Source organism: Nannobrachium achirus, assembly GCF_963921795.1.
Source record: "Nannobrachium achirus genome assembly, chromosome: 12".
Lineage (NCBI taxonomy): Eukaryota > Metazoa > Chordata > Actinopteri > Myctophiformes > Myctophidae > Nannobrachium > Nannobrachium achirus.
Genome location: NC_137832.1, coordinates 33921873 through 33939065, shown reverse-complemented (window position 1 = coordinate 33939065; position 17193 = coordinate 33921873). Strand labels below are relative to the sequence as shown.

General features: G+C 41.8%; 1 protein-coding gene across 4 annotated transcripts in view; it reads right to left on the bottom strand.

Moving 5' to 3' along the window:
• The window catches only part of ank1a (ankyrin 1, erythrocytic a), a gene marked incomplete at both ends in the record, with an annotated part of 130053 nt that overhangs the window by 69563 nt on the left and 43297 nt on the right, over nt 1-17193 (bottom strand). For all 4 annotated transcript variants that reach the window (XM_080739243.1, XM_080739244.1, XM_080739245.1 and 1 more), the window contains one exon: nt 5009-5101. In XM_080739243.1, the coding sequence (XP_080595369.1) occupies nt 5009-5101 (93 nt within the window). The remainder of the gene's footprint in view (nt 1-5008; nt 5102-17193) is intronic.

Here is a 17193-nt window from a genome sequence, read left to right as displayed (position 1 = left end):
GTAGGTGAGGGTTGTGTTTATTTTTAATTAAGCCATTTAGGCCATAGTATGTTGGTATGGTTCCATGTAAGTATTCTTAGTAGGCCACGTTTCTCCCAAGAGGCATACTGTACCACTGTTGCAAAAAGCCAAAAAGATGAGTTTCTAATGGGTCAGCAAGAGAAGGAGAGAATTGCGCCTTTCTTGTTTCTTGCTAAGGTTGGTAGTAGTCCAAATACATTATTACGCCATTTCTGCAGTTTTGCATAATGCCAATACAGCCCCCGTTACGTTTAATCTGTATTATGTGAACCCAGTATCAATTGTCCCCAAAGCAAAAATGAAGGCTAAAATATTCGCATATGCCATGGCTTTTCACATGTAAATTAAACTCTGCTCCCCCATAGCCGAAACAAATTACAGCCAATTGCTGGTGCCTGCACGTGAATGGGTTTCATAATGTAGTCTGCATCTACAGTGAGCTGGGAGCAGCTGGAACATAGACACAGAGGGGGAGAATCTATGTGACAGTGCAGGGGACTGACAGTTTTTCTTTCTTCATATTGCGTCTGCCATGCAGCCCTACTGTGACGAATGGCGCTTGGTTCCCTGAGCATCTGTCTCCAAGGACTCAATGAGGGGCAATTAAGAGCTATGGGATGATAAGGGATGCACAAGAGGCCGACTCCCGGCAGCATTACTGGTGGCAAAGGGGTCTAGGTGTTTAAGGCCCACATTTCAATTCGCATAGGCCCTCTATCACTGCGAGGGCTCCATACTCAGCCTGCAGTTGGTGCAGAATGCGGCTGGCAGACTCATTGCTGGGACTAGGAGGAGATCACAACACATAACCTCTGTTCTAGCTGCACTACAGTCTGTCTGTCTGCCAGACTGCCAGTCACTTTTATTTTTGATTATAAGATTTTATTGTTAACTTTTAAAGCTCTTCTACTTACAACTGAGAACTGCCATGAGGACATATGGGGTTCCATGGCAAACTCCCCTTAGAATGCACCCTTTGCATGAGTTTATCTGTGATGTTAATAGATCAAGAGGTTTGGTTTCCACCCTGTATGCATATGTGTTAGACTCTAGTTATGGCCCCCTGTCTGTTGATACCGTATGGAGTGATGTACCCAATTTGGATCCGGATTTCTGCAGGGACACAGTATGGTCTAATATTAGGTTATCTTCTAGGAATCCAGACCACCAACAAATTCATTTAAATTTTGTTCATCGAACATACTTGACTTGAGGATTTTAAATAATCCTAACTGCACTCTTTGTGCTTCAAATAGTATTGGTACCTTCTTTCATATGGTTTGGGAATGTCCAAATGTTTTATAACAGGGGGCATTTGCCATCAGGGCCCCTAGTCCTTATATATGCTGTTGAACCTGCAGGCTTGCTAGCTCCATAATCCTTTAAGAATCTAATTTAAAGCCCAAATTTTATTTAAACAAAAAAAGTAATGGCTTATGGCAGCAATTGATGCATCTATCCTCGTTGATGCTGTTAATTTTGTATTGCTGTCTTTACCCGGGTTGTAAATTATTTACGGTTTGATTTGATGCGTTTTTGCGTCTTGTTAAAAACGGTGCTATAAAAATAAAGTGTATTATTATTATCTAAACCTCCGACATCTCATTTCTTATATCTTACAGGAAGTGGTGTAGGATGACTGGGCAGCATTTGATTCTGGTAGAAATAAAATTGTCAACATGTCATGGTTGGTAAGCCTGGTTGGAAGTCAGCTATGAATAAAAGTATTATGTACAGTAACAAAGTCGGAAGCAGGGAGAGTGAATGATGTATAATATACATGTACAGTAGAGGTTAGTTGGGGATGCAGAGGGCCTGTCCTGGGGGTTAATTCTACGCTGCCGTTGTTTTCCACTGTTGACTTGGCCACAGGCCAGCAAGGGGAATTGGATTATATAGAGCAATCAATCAATGCACCGCTCTTTCTTACTGTCCTTCTACTCTGGGCACAAATACATACTGCTGTGTTGTTGCCCCCCATTCTTACAGTAGCTTTCACTGCACATGCAAGGTTAGTTGGGGCCAGGGGTGTTGTTGCTGGGATTATTCATGAAGCTTTCCCGGAAGAAAAAGATCCCATGATTGGCCGCTATTGCGCTGTTTTCCCCCCTCGAGGTACCAAAAAGATTTTTTCTCCACTGGACCCCATTCATTTTCCTCCTTTGATTTTCTAACCTTAATAATCATCGTCATAAATACTTTATGGTTCCTGTCGCTAGTGAAAAACTGCCTTTCAATTACCATGATATGTGTTTTGTGCAAATATGGTCCCATTTATGTTAAAATTGATGATAAAGTTGCGGGGGGTGTGGCCAACTAAACTGATACCACCCGGTTGTGTTCTTCTTCGTGTGCTGTATTTCGGGAGGCTCCGACCACATTCTCCCATGTATCCCTGCGGTTGCATGTGACCGTTGGCAGCCAATAGCATTCCTTATGATTCCTGGGGTACCATTCAAACAATGATGGCGACACCCATACAAGGGACAAAAAAGCGTAATTTTCGCCGCATAGAAACAAATGGCTTCGCACCGTCCGTATTTTTATTACAGTCTATGGTTGGGGCGCCAGTTTGGAAGGGAGCCGAAAGAGAGGGATAGCGTGAGTCACTGTCCCATAATTTATAGTTTCCAAAATGTAGTCTTTAATTATTATTATTATTTCAAAACATTTTCAAAAAACATTCCCAAAAAAGCAAAACTTTTCATGAATGAAAATTATTTTTTTCAGTAATTTAAAGTTTAAATAAAAGAAATTACATAAATTAGAAAACAAATGTTTAAGAAGTAGTGATGTTGTGAGCTTGTAGATCTGCTATTTTCACTAGTTTGGGTCTCTCAGGGGCAGGGGGAATTTGCATAACAGCTATGTTTGGTGGAAATTTAAAAAGTAAAAGATACATACAAAAAGATCATTGGCATGCTAGGTAGTCCAAAATGCTACAAAAACAACATGGAAACATGAAATACCATAACATACACTCCCTTCTCACTCATTCACAACAAAGGAACAATGATAGAAGGAAAAAAATAATAAAAAGATTGTTACACGCACACACACAAGTCACACATGCACTCACACACACACACACACACACACACACACACACACACACACACACACACACACACACACACACACACACACACACACGTGGGAAAAAACAAAGGGAAAGGAATTTCTGCATAATAAAGTATGTATAAGTTCATTGACCAGGGGTATAGTTGGATTTTGTGTCTCTTGAGGGATTGCCGCTCGCCTATGTGATACGTGTTCATAACCCTTCTGTGTTGATGTGTACTGCATCACAAGGTCATTATAATTTGTTTTGTATGTTACTGCACTTTCAGGTGGTTTTAGAGAAGGTTTAGGTTCATCCCAGACACCCTGATAAAGCTCTAAAGTGTATGGGAGGAAGTGGAACATTGGGGAAGTAGTTTTAGGTATTGGAAATGAGAGGAAAGAGGAGGCCAGGATTTAAGGGGAAATCGTCAGGAATAAAGCCTGATTTATACTTTGTCATGCACCAGTATCATGCACTGAAAACAGAGGATCTACAAGCTCACAATGCGTTGCATAATAATCACATTGTGAAAGGAGATCTGCTGTTTTTGGTGCACAACCAACTATAAATCAGTCTTAAGAGCTGTCTGGAAAAGGTTTCCTAAAAGCCTTATAGCACTTAGATCATCCCTCCTCCACTGAGTTGAAATGGATTCAAGATCATCTCTTGGATGGGTGCAATAAAGCCTTCAGACGCAACCAGACCAGTTTGAATAGATCAAACCAGACGAAACACAAGCACAGCACATGACAAAACAGTGACATGGGAAATAGACAATAGTCACAACACATAAAAGCAGCACTGACATATCACAACCACAGCACTGGCACAAGACGAACACAACTCTATACACGACATCTACAGCAAGATGCTCATACAGCACAATGGGATCAATCACTAACACAGACACAAACACAGCACAACACAGACAGGGACATTACAAACGCACACTACAACGTATACACTGATGAGAGCATGCATGCATACAGCACAGTACTATACCAAACACAGAGAAAGTCACTACTGTTGACCCTCACCTCTCTCTCTCTCTCTCTCTCTCTCTCTCTCTCTCTCTCTCTCTCTCTCTCTCTTCTCTCTCTCTCTCTCTCTCTCTCTCTCTCTCTCTCTCTCTCTCTATCAAATGCACACACATACTCAGACACACACACACACACTTTCAACTTCATTTAAGCTTAAACACCAACACATTGATACAAATGGAAACAGAAGCATATTTCCTTAAATCAGAAGAACCCACAGGAAAAATAGTTGAACTATTGACTATATGCAGTAAACTGTCTCTATCATATACCAGTAGACAATCAATACCATCTGTATTGATAACTATGTTTGTACTGGTATGCACATGCACACTGTAACTTCTACAAAGACTATGGAGAAATTTGATGGAGAGCTATATTTTGCCCGTGGACTCTTGGCATTGTAATATGCTGACTGCACATTAATTTGTGAGAAATCACACACAATGATATAAATATAGGTATAATATAGAAATACACACTAATATTATAGATATATATATGTGACACCAAAACAACAAACGCAAAGTTGAAACAAAACAGAACTAAACGGAAAAAGGGTGAATACGGTATGTCAAGCAAGGACAGGAACAAAGAAAAAGCTCCAGCCTTAAACCCACAACAGCTGACTGAGAATCAGCTCACAGCACAACAGCAACACTAGACCGTCAAAGGAACCAGAGCTACAGTACAATACCATAAGCAACACTCACACAAAAAATAAATAAGAGAGAAGGTATAGAAAAAACAACAACAGCAACAACAGTGATACAAAGTTGTGACAGATACAAGATGGTCATATAGATATAGTTAAATATATATATATATACACAAATATATATAAAAAGAAAAAAAGCCAGATATACGTGTTGCAGATATTTACTTCGTCATCAAAGTGCCACACTCCTTGGCCATCCGGCATCTCAGAGCTCACACTACTGTCCTGATCGATTAGCCAGCGATGCACAGCGTGAGCCTAAAAGGACATACGACATAAAGACAGAGCCCAGTTAAGAGACAGACAGACGGAAAGATTGATAGAGAGAAGGAGGGGGGAGGGCAAAGGGGAGGACAAAGGACAGGAGGGGGGGGGGGGGGGGGGGGGGGTAAGGGAAGAGAGGGGAAGAGTGGAAGGAAACAATGACAAGGAAATGAGAGATTCAAAGAGGAACAGGTGAACATCATATTGAGACACAGGTAGAAAACAAGATGAAGGAGGGAGGGAGAGAGGAGGAAGAGAGAGGCAGGAAGAGGAATAAGCCAACCCCGCCTGTACTGTACTGTTCTGTACCCCAACCCCACCCTCCTGGGCCCCCAAATCTCTCACACACTGGGCTGTGGGAAACAGGTAAGGTTAGGATGAGTGGTATGGGAATGGCAGCACAATTGACCATATTCACACAGTGGCTATTTTGTTCTCATGTCATACTGGGGTATGACATCGGAGCAAAATGTCCAGCATGTTAATATGGTCAATGGGGCATGAGGACAGCACACATACAGTGGCAGACGAACACTGATGGAGATGGAGGCCACAGATAGAGTGTGTGTGTGTGTGTGTGTAGGTGTAGGTGTAGGTGTAGGTGTAGGTGTAGGTGTGTGTGTGTGTGTGTGTGTGTGTGTGTGTGTGTGTGTGTGTGTGTGTGTGTGTGTGTGTGTGTGTGTGTGTGTGTGTGTGCGTGCGTGCGTGCGTGCGTGCGTGCGTGCGTGCGTGCGTGCGTGCGTGCGTGTGCGTGTGTGTGCGCGTGTGCACGTGCGTGCGTGCGTGTGTGTGGTTGTTTGTTAGGGATGGGACGATATGACATTTTCATATCAAAATTATTGTGACAAAAGAAATCACGGTTTACGATATTATTGCGATAATAAAAATCCATTATCCTGGGGTGGAACATTTACCAAAAAATAGCAGATCTACAAGCTATAGAGAGAGAAAGAACGACTGTATCAAGTACGTATATTATAAGTACCTTTTAACAATTATGAGGGTTAAAGTGGTACCGGATATGCAGCTCTGGAAATAAAAGGTGAATTGATCCCAGTGCATGATGGAGGACGATATCACTATAAATTAAATCTCCACGATACGATTATCGCTTTATCACGATAAACAATAATATCGCTTATCGTCCCATCCCTAGTGTGTGTGTGTGTGTGTGTGTGTGTGTGTGTGTGTGTGTGTGTGTGTGTGTGTGTGTGTGTGTGTGTGTATGTGTGTGTGTGTGTGTGTGTGTGTGTGTGTATGTGTGTGTATGTGTGTGTGTGTGTGTGTGTGTGTGTGTGTGTGCGCGTGTGTGTGCGTGCGTGCATGTGTGCGTGCGTGTGTTTGTGTGTGTATGTGTGTGTGTGTGTGTGTGTGTGTGTGTGTGTGTGTGTGTGTGTGTGTGTGTGTGTGTGTGTGTGTGTGTGTGTGTGTGTGTATGTGTATGTATAGTGAGCACAAGGTTCTGTGTGCCTGATGGTGGTGCATGGTGTGAAGATGGACTTGATGGATGACATTGTTGGTAAGGCAGGTTGCAATGCACACCAATATAATTTTATGAAACAGGTGCATATTTCCAGATGAATCACACTAGACGGAAGAAAAGAGGTCACATACTCAAATACTAGACACCAACTAAATTTACTTAAGTGCCATAGCATACTACACCAACTACATTTACTCCAGTAGCCTACTTGACACCACATACATTTACTCCAGTAGTCTGCTAGTAGACACCAAATACATTTACTCAAGTAGCCTACTAGACAGCAACTAAATATACTGAAATACCAAACCCCAACTAAATGTACTTGTGTACTAGACACCAACTAGATTCATTTGAATAAATCTAGTTGGTGTCTAGTATTTGAATATGCGATTTCTTTTCTTCCTATTAGTAACCTCTATTCGAGTGAATAGGGATTTGTTATGAAATCTCTCTACTGTATGCAATATTTAGTAGTATACTTACCACCATTTCACATGTACAAAGTTATACACAGCAAGTGTAAATAAATGCAAATTACTCAAAACAATTGACACATATACAGACCATACACCAGCCTGTTTCTGAGGTACTAAATACATGTTGACCATGGTAGGAAATCAACACACTAACGTCCATCATAAGTGTTCTGAAATAACATACAGCATTAACAGATGTGAGAGAAAAATGAAAGGCTTACACTTTTGTACAATCTCAGAAGTAAATTAGCATTTCGTATTTTACAGCGTAGGTGTAATTTAACATTTAACACACAGGGCAATAATTGTCCAACACAAAGACTTCTTCCAACTTCAGACAGTATACACTAACAGTAATAGCCATGTGTGAGACAGACAGATATACTGTGAGACAGACAGATATAACACAGTCATTTAAAGGATCTCAATGTAAATAAGCCGTGGCTTTCCTGAGCTTATCCTTTTAGTTGACCTTGTACCAGTGAACTGTACTGTCATGAAATTGTACCTTTTCCTATGCAAACTTCTAATAAATACTTCAAACAATCAATCCATCAATCCATCAATCCATCAATCCATCAACCAATCAATCAATTTCCAAGACACCCCAGATGAACAGTAAAGCCTTGTTTATAAATCTTCTATGACCGTTTGTACGACTGAAAAACACTATGTTGTTTTTCTGTTGAAGCTCTGAGCAGACATGGTCATGCAAGTCTAAATCAGCCATCAGGTGTGATTAAACTCAACATATTCAGATCAAACTCATAGTGCAAGCCCTGGTCACCCTGAACTCACTTACAGTACGCACTTACGCACACATACACACACGCAGGCACGCATGCACGCACACCCATGCACGCACCTACTGTACACCCAAGCACGCACATACAACAAACACATACTTCAAACTATGTTACCCTGAACTCTTGTTGTGTCAGCACCAGAAAACGAAACACAGCTTCTTGGTGACATTTCTGTGCCCCTTTGCTGCAAAAAATACCTGTCAAGATTTGCACAGCACTAAAACCCACAGAATCCAGGGATTAATTGGCTTGTCATGAGAGGTGTTTGAATGGAAAGGATATCTACCACAGCACATTTACAATTTACACTACTGCAGCAATTCTACTGTACGCTAACTTGTGTTTGAGATGCAATGGAGCAGGACTGTCATGACATGCCATTCTAAATAAATCACTTTTGCAGAAGACTATTTAGTAGCTGATGTGTTGAAACACAGAAAATGTAAGAAGCACAACTAAGAATTGGAGTTTGCCAATACTGTAGATCGTCCACTGAGGACACAGGAAAGAGACATAGTAGCCACACACACACACACACACACACACACACACACACACACACACACACACACACACACACACACACACACACACACACACACACACACACACACACACACACACACACACACACACACACACACACACACACACACACACCTGAGCAGGACAATACAATACAACCTTTTTCAGGTTCTATATTTGAGAACAGACTGGTAAATACAGAGCAGAGATCCAAAGGACAGCGCCAAGCAGAAATGCACAGAATCAAGGGCAAAGTGAATCAAACAGAGGACAGTTAGGACCCAAAAATAGAACAAACAAAGTGCATGCATGAAAAAGGTTAAATAAAGCATTGGTGTGCATGTACTACTGTACTTAGTAAGATGTTTGCCACTGTGTGTGTGCACGTGTGTGTGTGTGTGTGTGTGTGTGTGTGTGTGCGTGCGTGCGTGCGTGCGTGCGTGCGTGCGTGCGTGCGTGTGTTTGTGCGTGCGACCGTGTGTGTGTGGTGTGTGTGTGTGTGTGTGTGTGTGTGTGTGTGTGTGTGTGTGTGTGTGTGTGTGTGTGTGTGTGTGATGAGCAGGGTTGTCCTCCGTACTATTTGCAGTGTGTTACAGAGCGTGTCAGCTTAAAAGAATAATTGGATTATGTAGCAGACGGCTAGTGATGACGACTAGAGAGACGCACTGGAAGAGGAGGAGGAGGAGGAGGGGAGGGGAGGGGAGGAGGCAGAAGGGGGTGATGTGCTGATATGAGTAACAGACCATTTTACTCCAGAGCCTTTGGGAGCCCCCAGGGCAGCAAACAGATCCCAACAGTTGAATAGTAAGAGAAAACTCTCCACACTTGAATGAGTACAGTATACTGCAGATTAGAGGAACTAACTAACTAACTAACTAACTCCTACGATGGTTTCGCACATAAAATAGCTAATATAATCAATCTACAATATGTCAAATTGCTACAAAGTAACTTATAGAGAGGCTATGCCTATGTCTATAATTTCTTTAACTTTTTGAAAACTATACTGGTGCCCGGCCTACTCGAGAATGATGCGATTTTGGTATGATGCAAGTTGGAAATGCATTCCCACCCAGTTATGCAACACCTGTTGTACCCGTTGTACCCATTGTCAGAGTACACATATACCCATCTGCCTGTCCATGTCTCTTTTATGCCATATATAGGGAGATCTCTGTATCTGTCTGTCCACGTCCCTTTTATGCCCATATATGGAGATCCCTGATGTCATCAGTATACATATATGCCCCTGATCTGACTGATATGCCCATATATAGTATAAATTATACTGTTTGCAGCTGCCTTTGATTGCGACCGAAGGTCGCAGTATACCATGAGAAATGTCGCAGCTTGTCTCTGTCTGTGTCAGTCAGTCAGTCAGTACACATTTTTACAGTCTATGGGTTGGTTCCCTTGTCACTGTGACATCACCTATGTAAAAGTCCATATATGGGTATTCCCCATAGACATAGAAAGGTAGACGCCTCCTCCGGCTCTGGGGCGTTAGTAAAAGAGGACTGGCAAGCTTACGGAATTCTGAAGGACGCTTCCTTGGGCGTCACAGAATGGGACAATCGGTAGGCCAATCAGATGCGGGACTGGCGCAGGACTGGCGGGACTCCCTCTATACCACTGCAGGGGGCAGAGTAGTGCCTTCCACAGATCCACAACGTTCCACACTTCCTCATTTCCGCCAGTCCTGTTTTACCAGTCGCACTAATGAACTGCAGTGGCGGAGGAGGTATCTAGCTTTTTATATCTGTGGGTTCCCCAGAATCCCTTTTATGCCCATATATGAAGATCCCTGATGTCATCGATATATATCACTGGCCAGCTGGCCAAGACATGGCCCATATCTGTGTGGCTGGTTCAGATAGGGATCTCCATGTATGGGCATAAAATATATTGTATGTAGATGGATACATATTACTATTAATAAAGGATAAAATCAAATAAAAAGCCCATATATGGGCATTCCCATGCAGAAACAAATCCCTTTTACGCCCATATATGGAGATTTCTGATGTCATCAATCCCAGGCCCTAACTGGCCCAAGAGCTGGCTTAACTCTGAACTCTTTACACCATACCTTCCCCAAAAACGTTAATATTAAGTCCATATATGTATATGGATATATATTAACCAGTAAGACTCCCTAATCGGGAGATAAGCGACCGTTGGTCGCTTATCTCCTGTCACACTGCTGACATCAGTATGACATCACACCGTACACAAATGACCCTTATATAAGACCGGCATTATCTACCGACAGATTAGTAACAAGATGTCAAAATCATTGAAGGTTTACCCTACTAACCAACTGTTTACCATAGCAACCATGTTTTTTACCTTAGCAACCAACTGTTTACCCTAGCAACCAACTTTTTACCACAGCAACCATGTTTTTTTTACCCTAGCAACCAACTGTTTACCCTAGCAACCAATTGTTTACCATAGCAACCATGTTTTCTTACCCTAGCAACCAACTGTTTACCCTAGCAACCAACTGTTTACCATAGCAACCATGTTTTTTACAGGGCCTGGGATTGATGACATCAGAAATCTCCATATATGGGCATGAAAGGGATTTTGTTTCTGGAAATATGTCTGTGGGGTGCCACATTTGGAATAAAACACTTACATCACACATCTGGATATCCATACAGCCTATCTAGTTTGCCTGTGTCCATTTATGCCCATATATCTGATGACATTGGGACAATGATCTCCATATATGGGCATAAAACTTATGTTAATTAGTAAAGCCTGGGGATCTCCATATATGGGCATGAGGGGTACCCTAAAAGGGCATCATCTGGGAATAGCAAATATAGTTATCCTAGAAAGTGAAAATCTTACATCAAAGGCCATAACTACCTACCTACCACCATACTGCATTCCTCATTAAACTACCTACCAGTAAGATGCCTAAGGGAGAAAAGCAAAGGGCGAGGTTGCACCATTTCTTGGTCTTCTGGCCAGTGATGTATATCGGACCATTTAACCATATATGGAGAAATCTGGTACCCAAAGATATTCACAGATATGGGCTTAATATTGATGACATAAGGGATCTCCATATATGGGCGTAAAAGGGATTTGGTTCCCCTGGCATCACAGGGATCTCCATATATGGGCATAAAATGGATTTGGTTACCCTGGCAACACGGGGATCTCCATATCTCCATATATGGGCATAAAAGGGATTTGGTTCCCCTGGCATCACAGGGATCTCCATATATGGGCATAAAAGGGATTTGGTTCCCCTGACATTACAGTGATGTCAGTGGCTGGTTCTACAGAGGGGATCTCCATTTATGGGCATAAAAGGGAATGTATGTATGATGATGTCAGATATCATAGACGTCATAGGACTTTCACATAACGAATAACTGAGTAAGCATGTAAACCCGTAAAATCTATATTTGGGCATGGCTGATTTATGACCTCATCATGATGACACGAGCAAACACAGCTGAATTGTATAAATGATCAGTGCAGAAACCAACAGAAGTATTTGACCAAGACTCTTCGATTTAAACATCAACAAAGGTGTGACGTTTGTTGATGGTCACGTGTGACGTGTGACGGACGGACGGACGGACGGACGGACGGACGGACGGACGGCCGGTGGAGGTTTTCATAGTAAACTGCTCCCTAACGGTCGCAATAAAGGATAATTTTTTTTTCCATATACAGTATGGGCATTCCCAGATTAGGGTGGGGATCCCCAGCCATCAAACCCAAGCCCTAACTCGCCAAGGCCCTGCTTGGCTTTACTAATTAACATACGTTTTATGCCCATATATGGAGATCCCTGTCCCAATGTCATCAATATTAAGGACATATTTGGGAATGCCCATATTTGGTAATGCCCATATGGGCATGTTTTGACATAACATTGTTGACTATAATGCAGGGGTCTCTATACATCACTGGCCAGATAGCCATGTCGCCCTGAGGCATCTTACTAGTTATTATATATTCTCTTTTCTTTTCTTTTCTCCACTGCACTGTAACTGTATCTATACATTTGTACTTCTTTTGTATGCATCCTAAATCCTAATATAATTCTATAATTCAATTATTGTGTTTCCTTTGCTTGATGTTTTGTGTAAAACACAATTGAATTGCATTGTTGCTGAAATGTGCAATACAAATAAAATGGCCTTGCCTATATTATTATATGATTATATTTTGTATGATCGATTAAAGTGGCACTATGTAACTGTAATTCTGTCTTCTTCTATTGAGACATTTAGATCTTGTCAAATGTCTCACCTAGACATATAGGATCTGGCACGGATTTTGACTTGAAAGATTCAAGATTCAATTATCCCCTGAGCAGGCAGGGAGGCTCTATTAGCTGCAGCACTAGCGCAGGAAACCGGGTTCAAATCCGGGGTAGAAGAGTAAAGATATAGTGCATGCAGCTTTAACCCCTCGAAACCCAGCATCCATATTCTTGGCCAAACATTAGCCTAAAATTAGCCTTATGTTCAATAATCTTGAAATTTAAATATGTTTACAGCACAAATCTTACAGGGGTGTCTGACACAATATATTTTCATATTAGAATAACCACTCCAGTACTTCTGTCCTGTAATTACAGTGATGGTATAGCATTTGTACAGATACTGTAAGTTGACATGTTTTTGCAATTCACTCTTTGTTAGCCTTCTGGTTGGTCCCTGACTGACCAACCAGAAGGCTTTATCTGCCTTGTCCCGCCCTGGTTCCGCCTTTTTTATGTTGAATTTGCAGAAACATTATTTTTGGAGAAATAAAAACATTTAAAAACATTCTGAGTCACTATACTGCCACTGAGCAGCTCCATTTTACTGAAACCAAGTTTGAAATTAGAATTGAATACACAGAATAACAATAGGAAACAACTGAATTAAAATGGTAGTGGATGGAGTGTCCCACCAAATGTCCCACCAAGACATAGCAACCAATGGGTGTGAAGAGGGGTGGGACAACGGGTGGGACTTGACAAAGGGTGAATTGTCTTATGTCCTATGTGGGTGTCATTTTGTATGACCTGAAATCCTGAATAAACAAAACTGTGAGGGGGGAAAAATGAAGAATAACCACTCCATAGGGAGAAAACATCAATTTGAACTGTTTTCCTTGTTCCTTCTTTCTATCTATCCATGTATCTCTATTCTTCTTCCCTTTCCTGGAAAAAATGATGGGAGCTTGTACAAAACCTGTAATGTGACAAAGAACTTAAACTCAATGGACCTGCCCTGCCTCAATGACTCACACTCATTCAGTGTCACTGTCACAACATAGAGAACAGTGAAGAGTTTGACATACAAATGAATGCTGCATTAAGAACCATCCTTTTCAAATCAGGCTTGGGCTATCATTCATTCAGTAAACAGGCAGATACTTCAAAATAAATCAAAAAATGTTTGGATTGCAAAAAACTAAAATGTTCTCTATAATTGTTTTATACTCAATGCGCTTATTGAAGACCCCTAAAATAAAACAAATGAAATCAAAGCAATCTTCAATTTCTGACATTGATGTTATCTGCTGTGATTTCAGCTAGTTAGAAAATCTTGGTAAGAGAATGTGTTTGCTTGTTTTCTCCACAATCACGTTCTTACCACCTCACGTAATTTCCTCTCCACAAGAAGTATGCTGTCTGCTTCATGCATCGGCTTCTACCCCTCTTCTTTCTTCCACTTTCCCTTCCATTATCCTCAAGTGCAAGGAGACATCAAGTAATCAAGGCCTAATGCCACTCGATGTAGGCCAAACCCTAGCGAGGCCGAAAGGCTGACACAGTATCTAAACTAAATGGACCTCTTCTAAATTATTCAGTCTTTAAAAAAATTGCTCTCTGATCCTAGACCAGAACGCAAGTGGAATTAACACAATATCACAGTGCTGTGGAGTTTCTAGACAACAAACAGTGGCTTAACAAGAGCTGCTCCCACAGTTCCACAACAAGACAACTATTTTGTCTGGTGTCCAGGTCACGTTTAAAAAAAAAATCAAACCTCGGTTCGAAGTGGAGCGGTGAATCTGAGCAGCTATACCCTGTGTGTGTTGCTAAATGCCTAAACTGTAAACTGTGCCTGTGAGTGAGTGGTGAGTGTGCCTGGCCTGCACAAAACAGCGCCCCTCCTTTAACTAGTGTGTTGTGTGTGGCCACTCAAGGTATTGCCAGGCTACGGACACGGCCAGCCACCCAGCCAGCCAGCCACCCAGCCACCCAGCCAGGGACATACCCACGGACATACCTGTCTATTGGGAGCGCTTTCACCGCTCCAAAAATTGCAGTCACCAACAAAAGTTAAACAATTTCAAAGGTTAAAGATATTCAGACAGTGATTGGTTTCACTGCAGGGACTGTATCCTAGCAATCAATCAGTACTAGAAATCAAAACATTTTTGGCAAGCTAAAAACTAAAAGGTTCTCTATAATTGTTTTATACTCAATGCGCTCAGTGAAGACCCCTGAAATAAAAACAAATTAAATCACGGCAACCTTCAATTTCTAACATTGGTGTTATATGCTGTGATTTCAGCTAGTTAGAAGCTGAAATATACAATTAGACCTGTGTAGACCTTAGCTATGAGCAACATGTTCCCTTCATGATCTCTTCACTTAACATAATATATGATTAGTGCAGTCCATCTGTACTGTTATCTGTACTACACAGAATAACAACTATATAGGAGTTGAAATACAAATGTTATACAAACTTCAAGACCTCAAATTATAAATAGTATTACTGTTGGTAACATTATGAAGTCGTCTTTACCTCTCTTAAAGTGACTCCCCCCAACACCCCTCCCCTTCTCGACTCCAGCCATGAGAACTAACATGATGAGGTGATCAAAGGACTGCATGGCCAGTAGGACTTCTCCATATTGGATGAAAAACACTAGTCTTTTCCAGTGCATGGGTGAATTAAATCCAGACAAGACATCGATTTCCAACTCAGGCTCAGGCTCTGAGTGCCTAATACAGCTGAACTATGATTTGTTTACCCTCAGCCCTGTTGGTGCATCTGGGGGGCACATCAGGATAGGTTGCTGCCCATCAACATAGTGGATATAAAATAATACATTGGATATAGACCATGCGATAGCGCTTGTTAGTGTTTAATGATGGCTTTGATCCCACACTGGATCAATTCCCTCAGAAGGAACATGAGGATGCATTAATGTTTATTAATAAGTTAGTAAAAAGCAACATAATAAACATATGCGCCATTATATGAAAGCAATGAAATTAACATGAATGAACACTGCTCTGGACATTGAACAGCGTCAGCAGCTTAGGCGAGTAAGTAAATGAGCGGATATGGCAAAAAAAAAAAAAGAAAAGCAGTCAAAGTGAGGAGAGAGAGACAGAGTGGGAGAAAGAGAGATAGAGAACAAGAGAGAGAAATAGAGGGAGTTAAGGAAAGGCAGAGAGAGAATGAAAGAGATCCCAGACTGATAAATAATGTATTGTGGAAAGATGCCAGCTCCCTGGCCCAACAATGGCCAGGCTCAGCTCCATCAGCAGAGGAGAGGTGGTTTCAGGAGACACCCAGGTGTACTAGCCAGGTGTAGGGATGGGACGATAATCATTATTATCGTTTATCGTGATTCGTGATAAAAAACACTCACGATAATCGTATTGTGGAGATTTACATTTATCGTGAAATTATACTCTGTCATGCACTGGGATCAATTCACCTTTTATTTGCCGAGCTTCATACAGTCTTTTATGCACTCTCTACCAAATCTCTTTGCCAAAAAGCCGATCTACAAGCTCACAACGCGTTGCAACGCATTGTGAGCTCTTGTAGATCTGCAATTTTTTGGCAAACGGTCCTCACCAGGATAATGGATGTTGGGAATATTTAGGTTTAGATTTATTTGAGCAATTTCTTTGGTCACAATAGTGACATGAAAATGTCTTATCGGCCCATCACACCCCAGGTGTGATGAGCTGGACAGCTGCTGCAGTCCCTCTCTCCCTCTGGCTGACTAGGTACAGTTACAGTACCTAAAACTCACTCTCACTCTCAACCATTCCTCATTCAGCCAAACACACATGCTTGAGCACATGTGGAGTCCCAATCACCTTTTTAATCACATCATTGTCCCTTTACTCTCTGTCTTCTATTTAATAGCAGCATTACACAATCTGCGGCATCTACTGACAAACAAGGGGAATTACAATAACAAGACACTGTTCCAAAACAAACTAGCTCTCCCATTCCAGTTGGCGTGGCACTGTACAGTGTACATCACCAATTCCCTGTCTATAATAAAATGCTACCCGAACCCAACAGACTATAGCCACGGATGCAGATGGTTGTAACGGCTACTAAGAACAAAATTCCACAGAAGTGGGAAGGATTGGCATTAGAAGCAGTGAGGAGACTTTAAAGAGCTAAATGTTTCAAAGAATCTTGCTGGAGGTCAGAGAGTCAGTGGAGCGCCAATTCTGGGGAGGAGCCAGGGCCAGTCAGGCCAGGTTATGAGGAGGGGGAAGAACTACATGGATGGTGTGCATGCATGTATGGGTCGGTCGGCGTTGTGTCTCAATCCAACCTTGATACAGCAGATCATTTTCAGGCTTTTGAGTCTATCACACAAGGCAGCTTTAACTGAGTGCTCTTCATCTTGTAGAATGTGCAGCGTGTGATTCGTGAGCGGCATGCATTATGAGAGCCAAAGGGAGCAGTATGGCTGCAGTATGGATGCCCCCCACACCACCCCCAAACAAACCTGCAGAAGCCAGAGGACATTCAAATGGGCTGATTCACAGACATC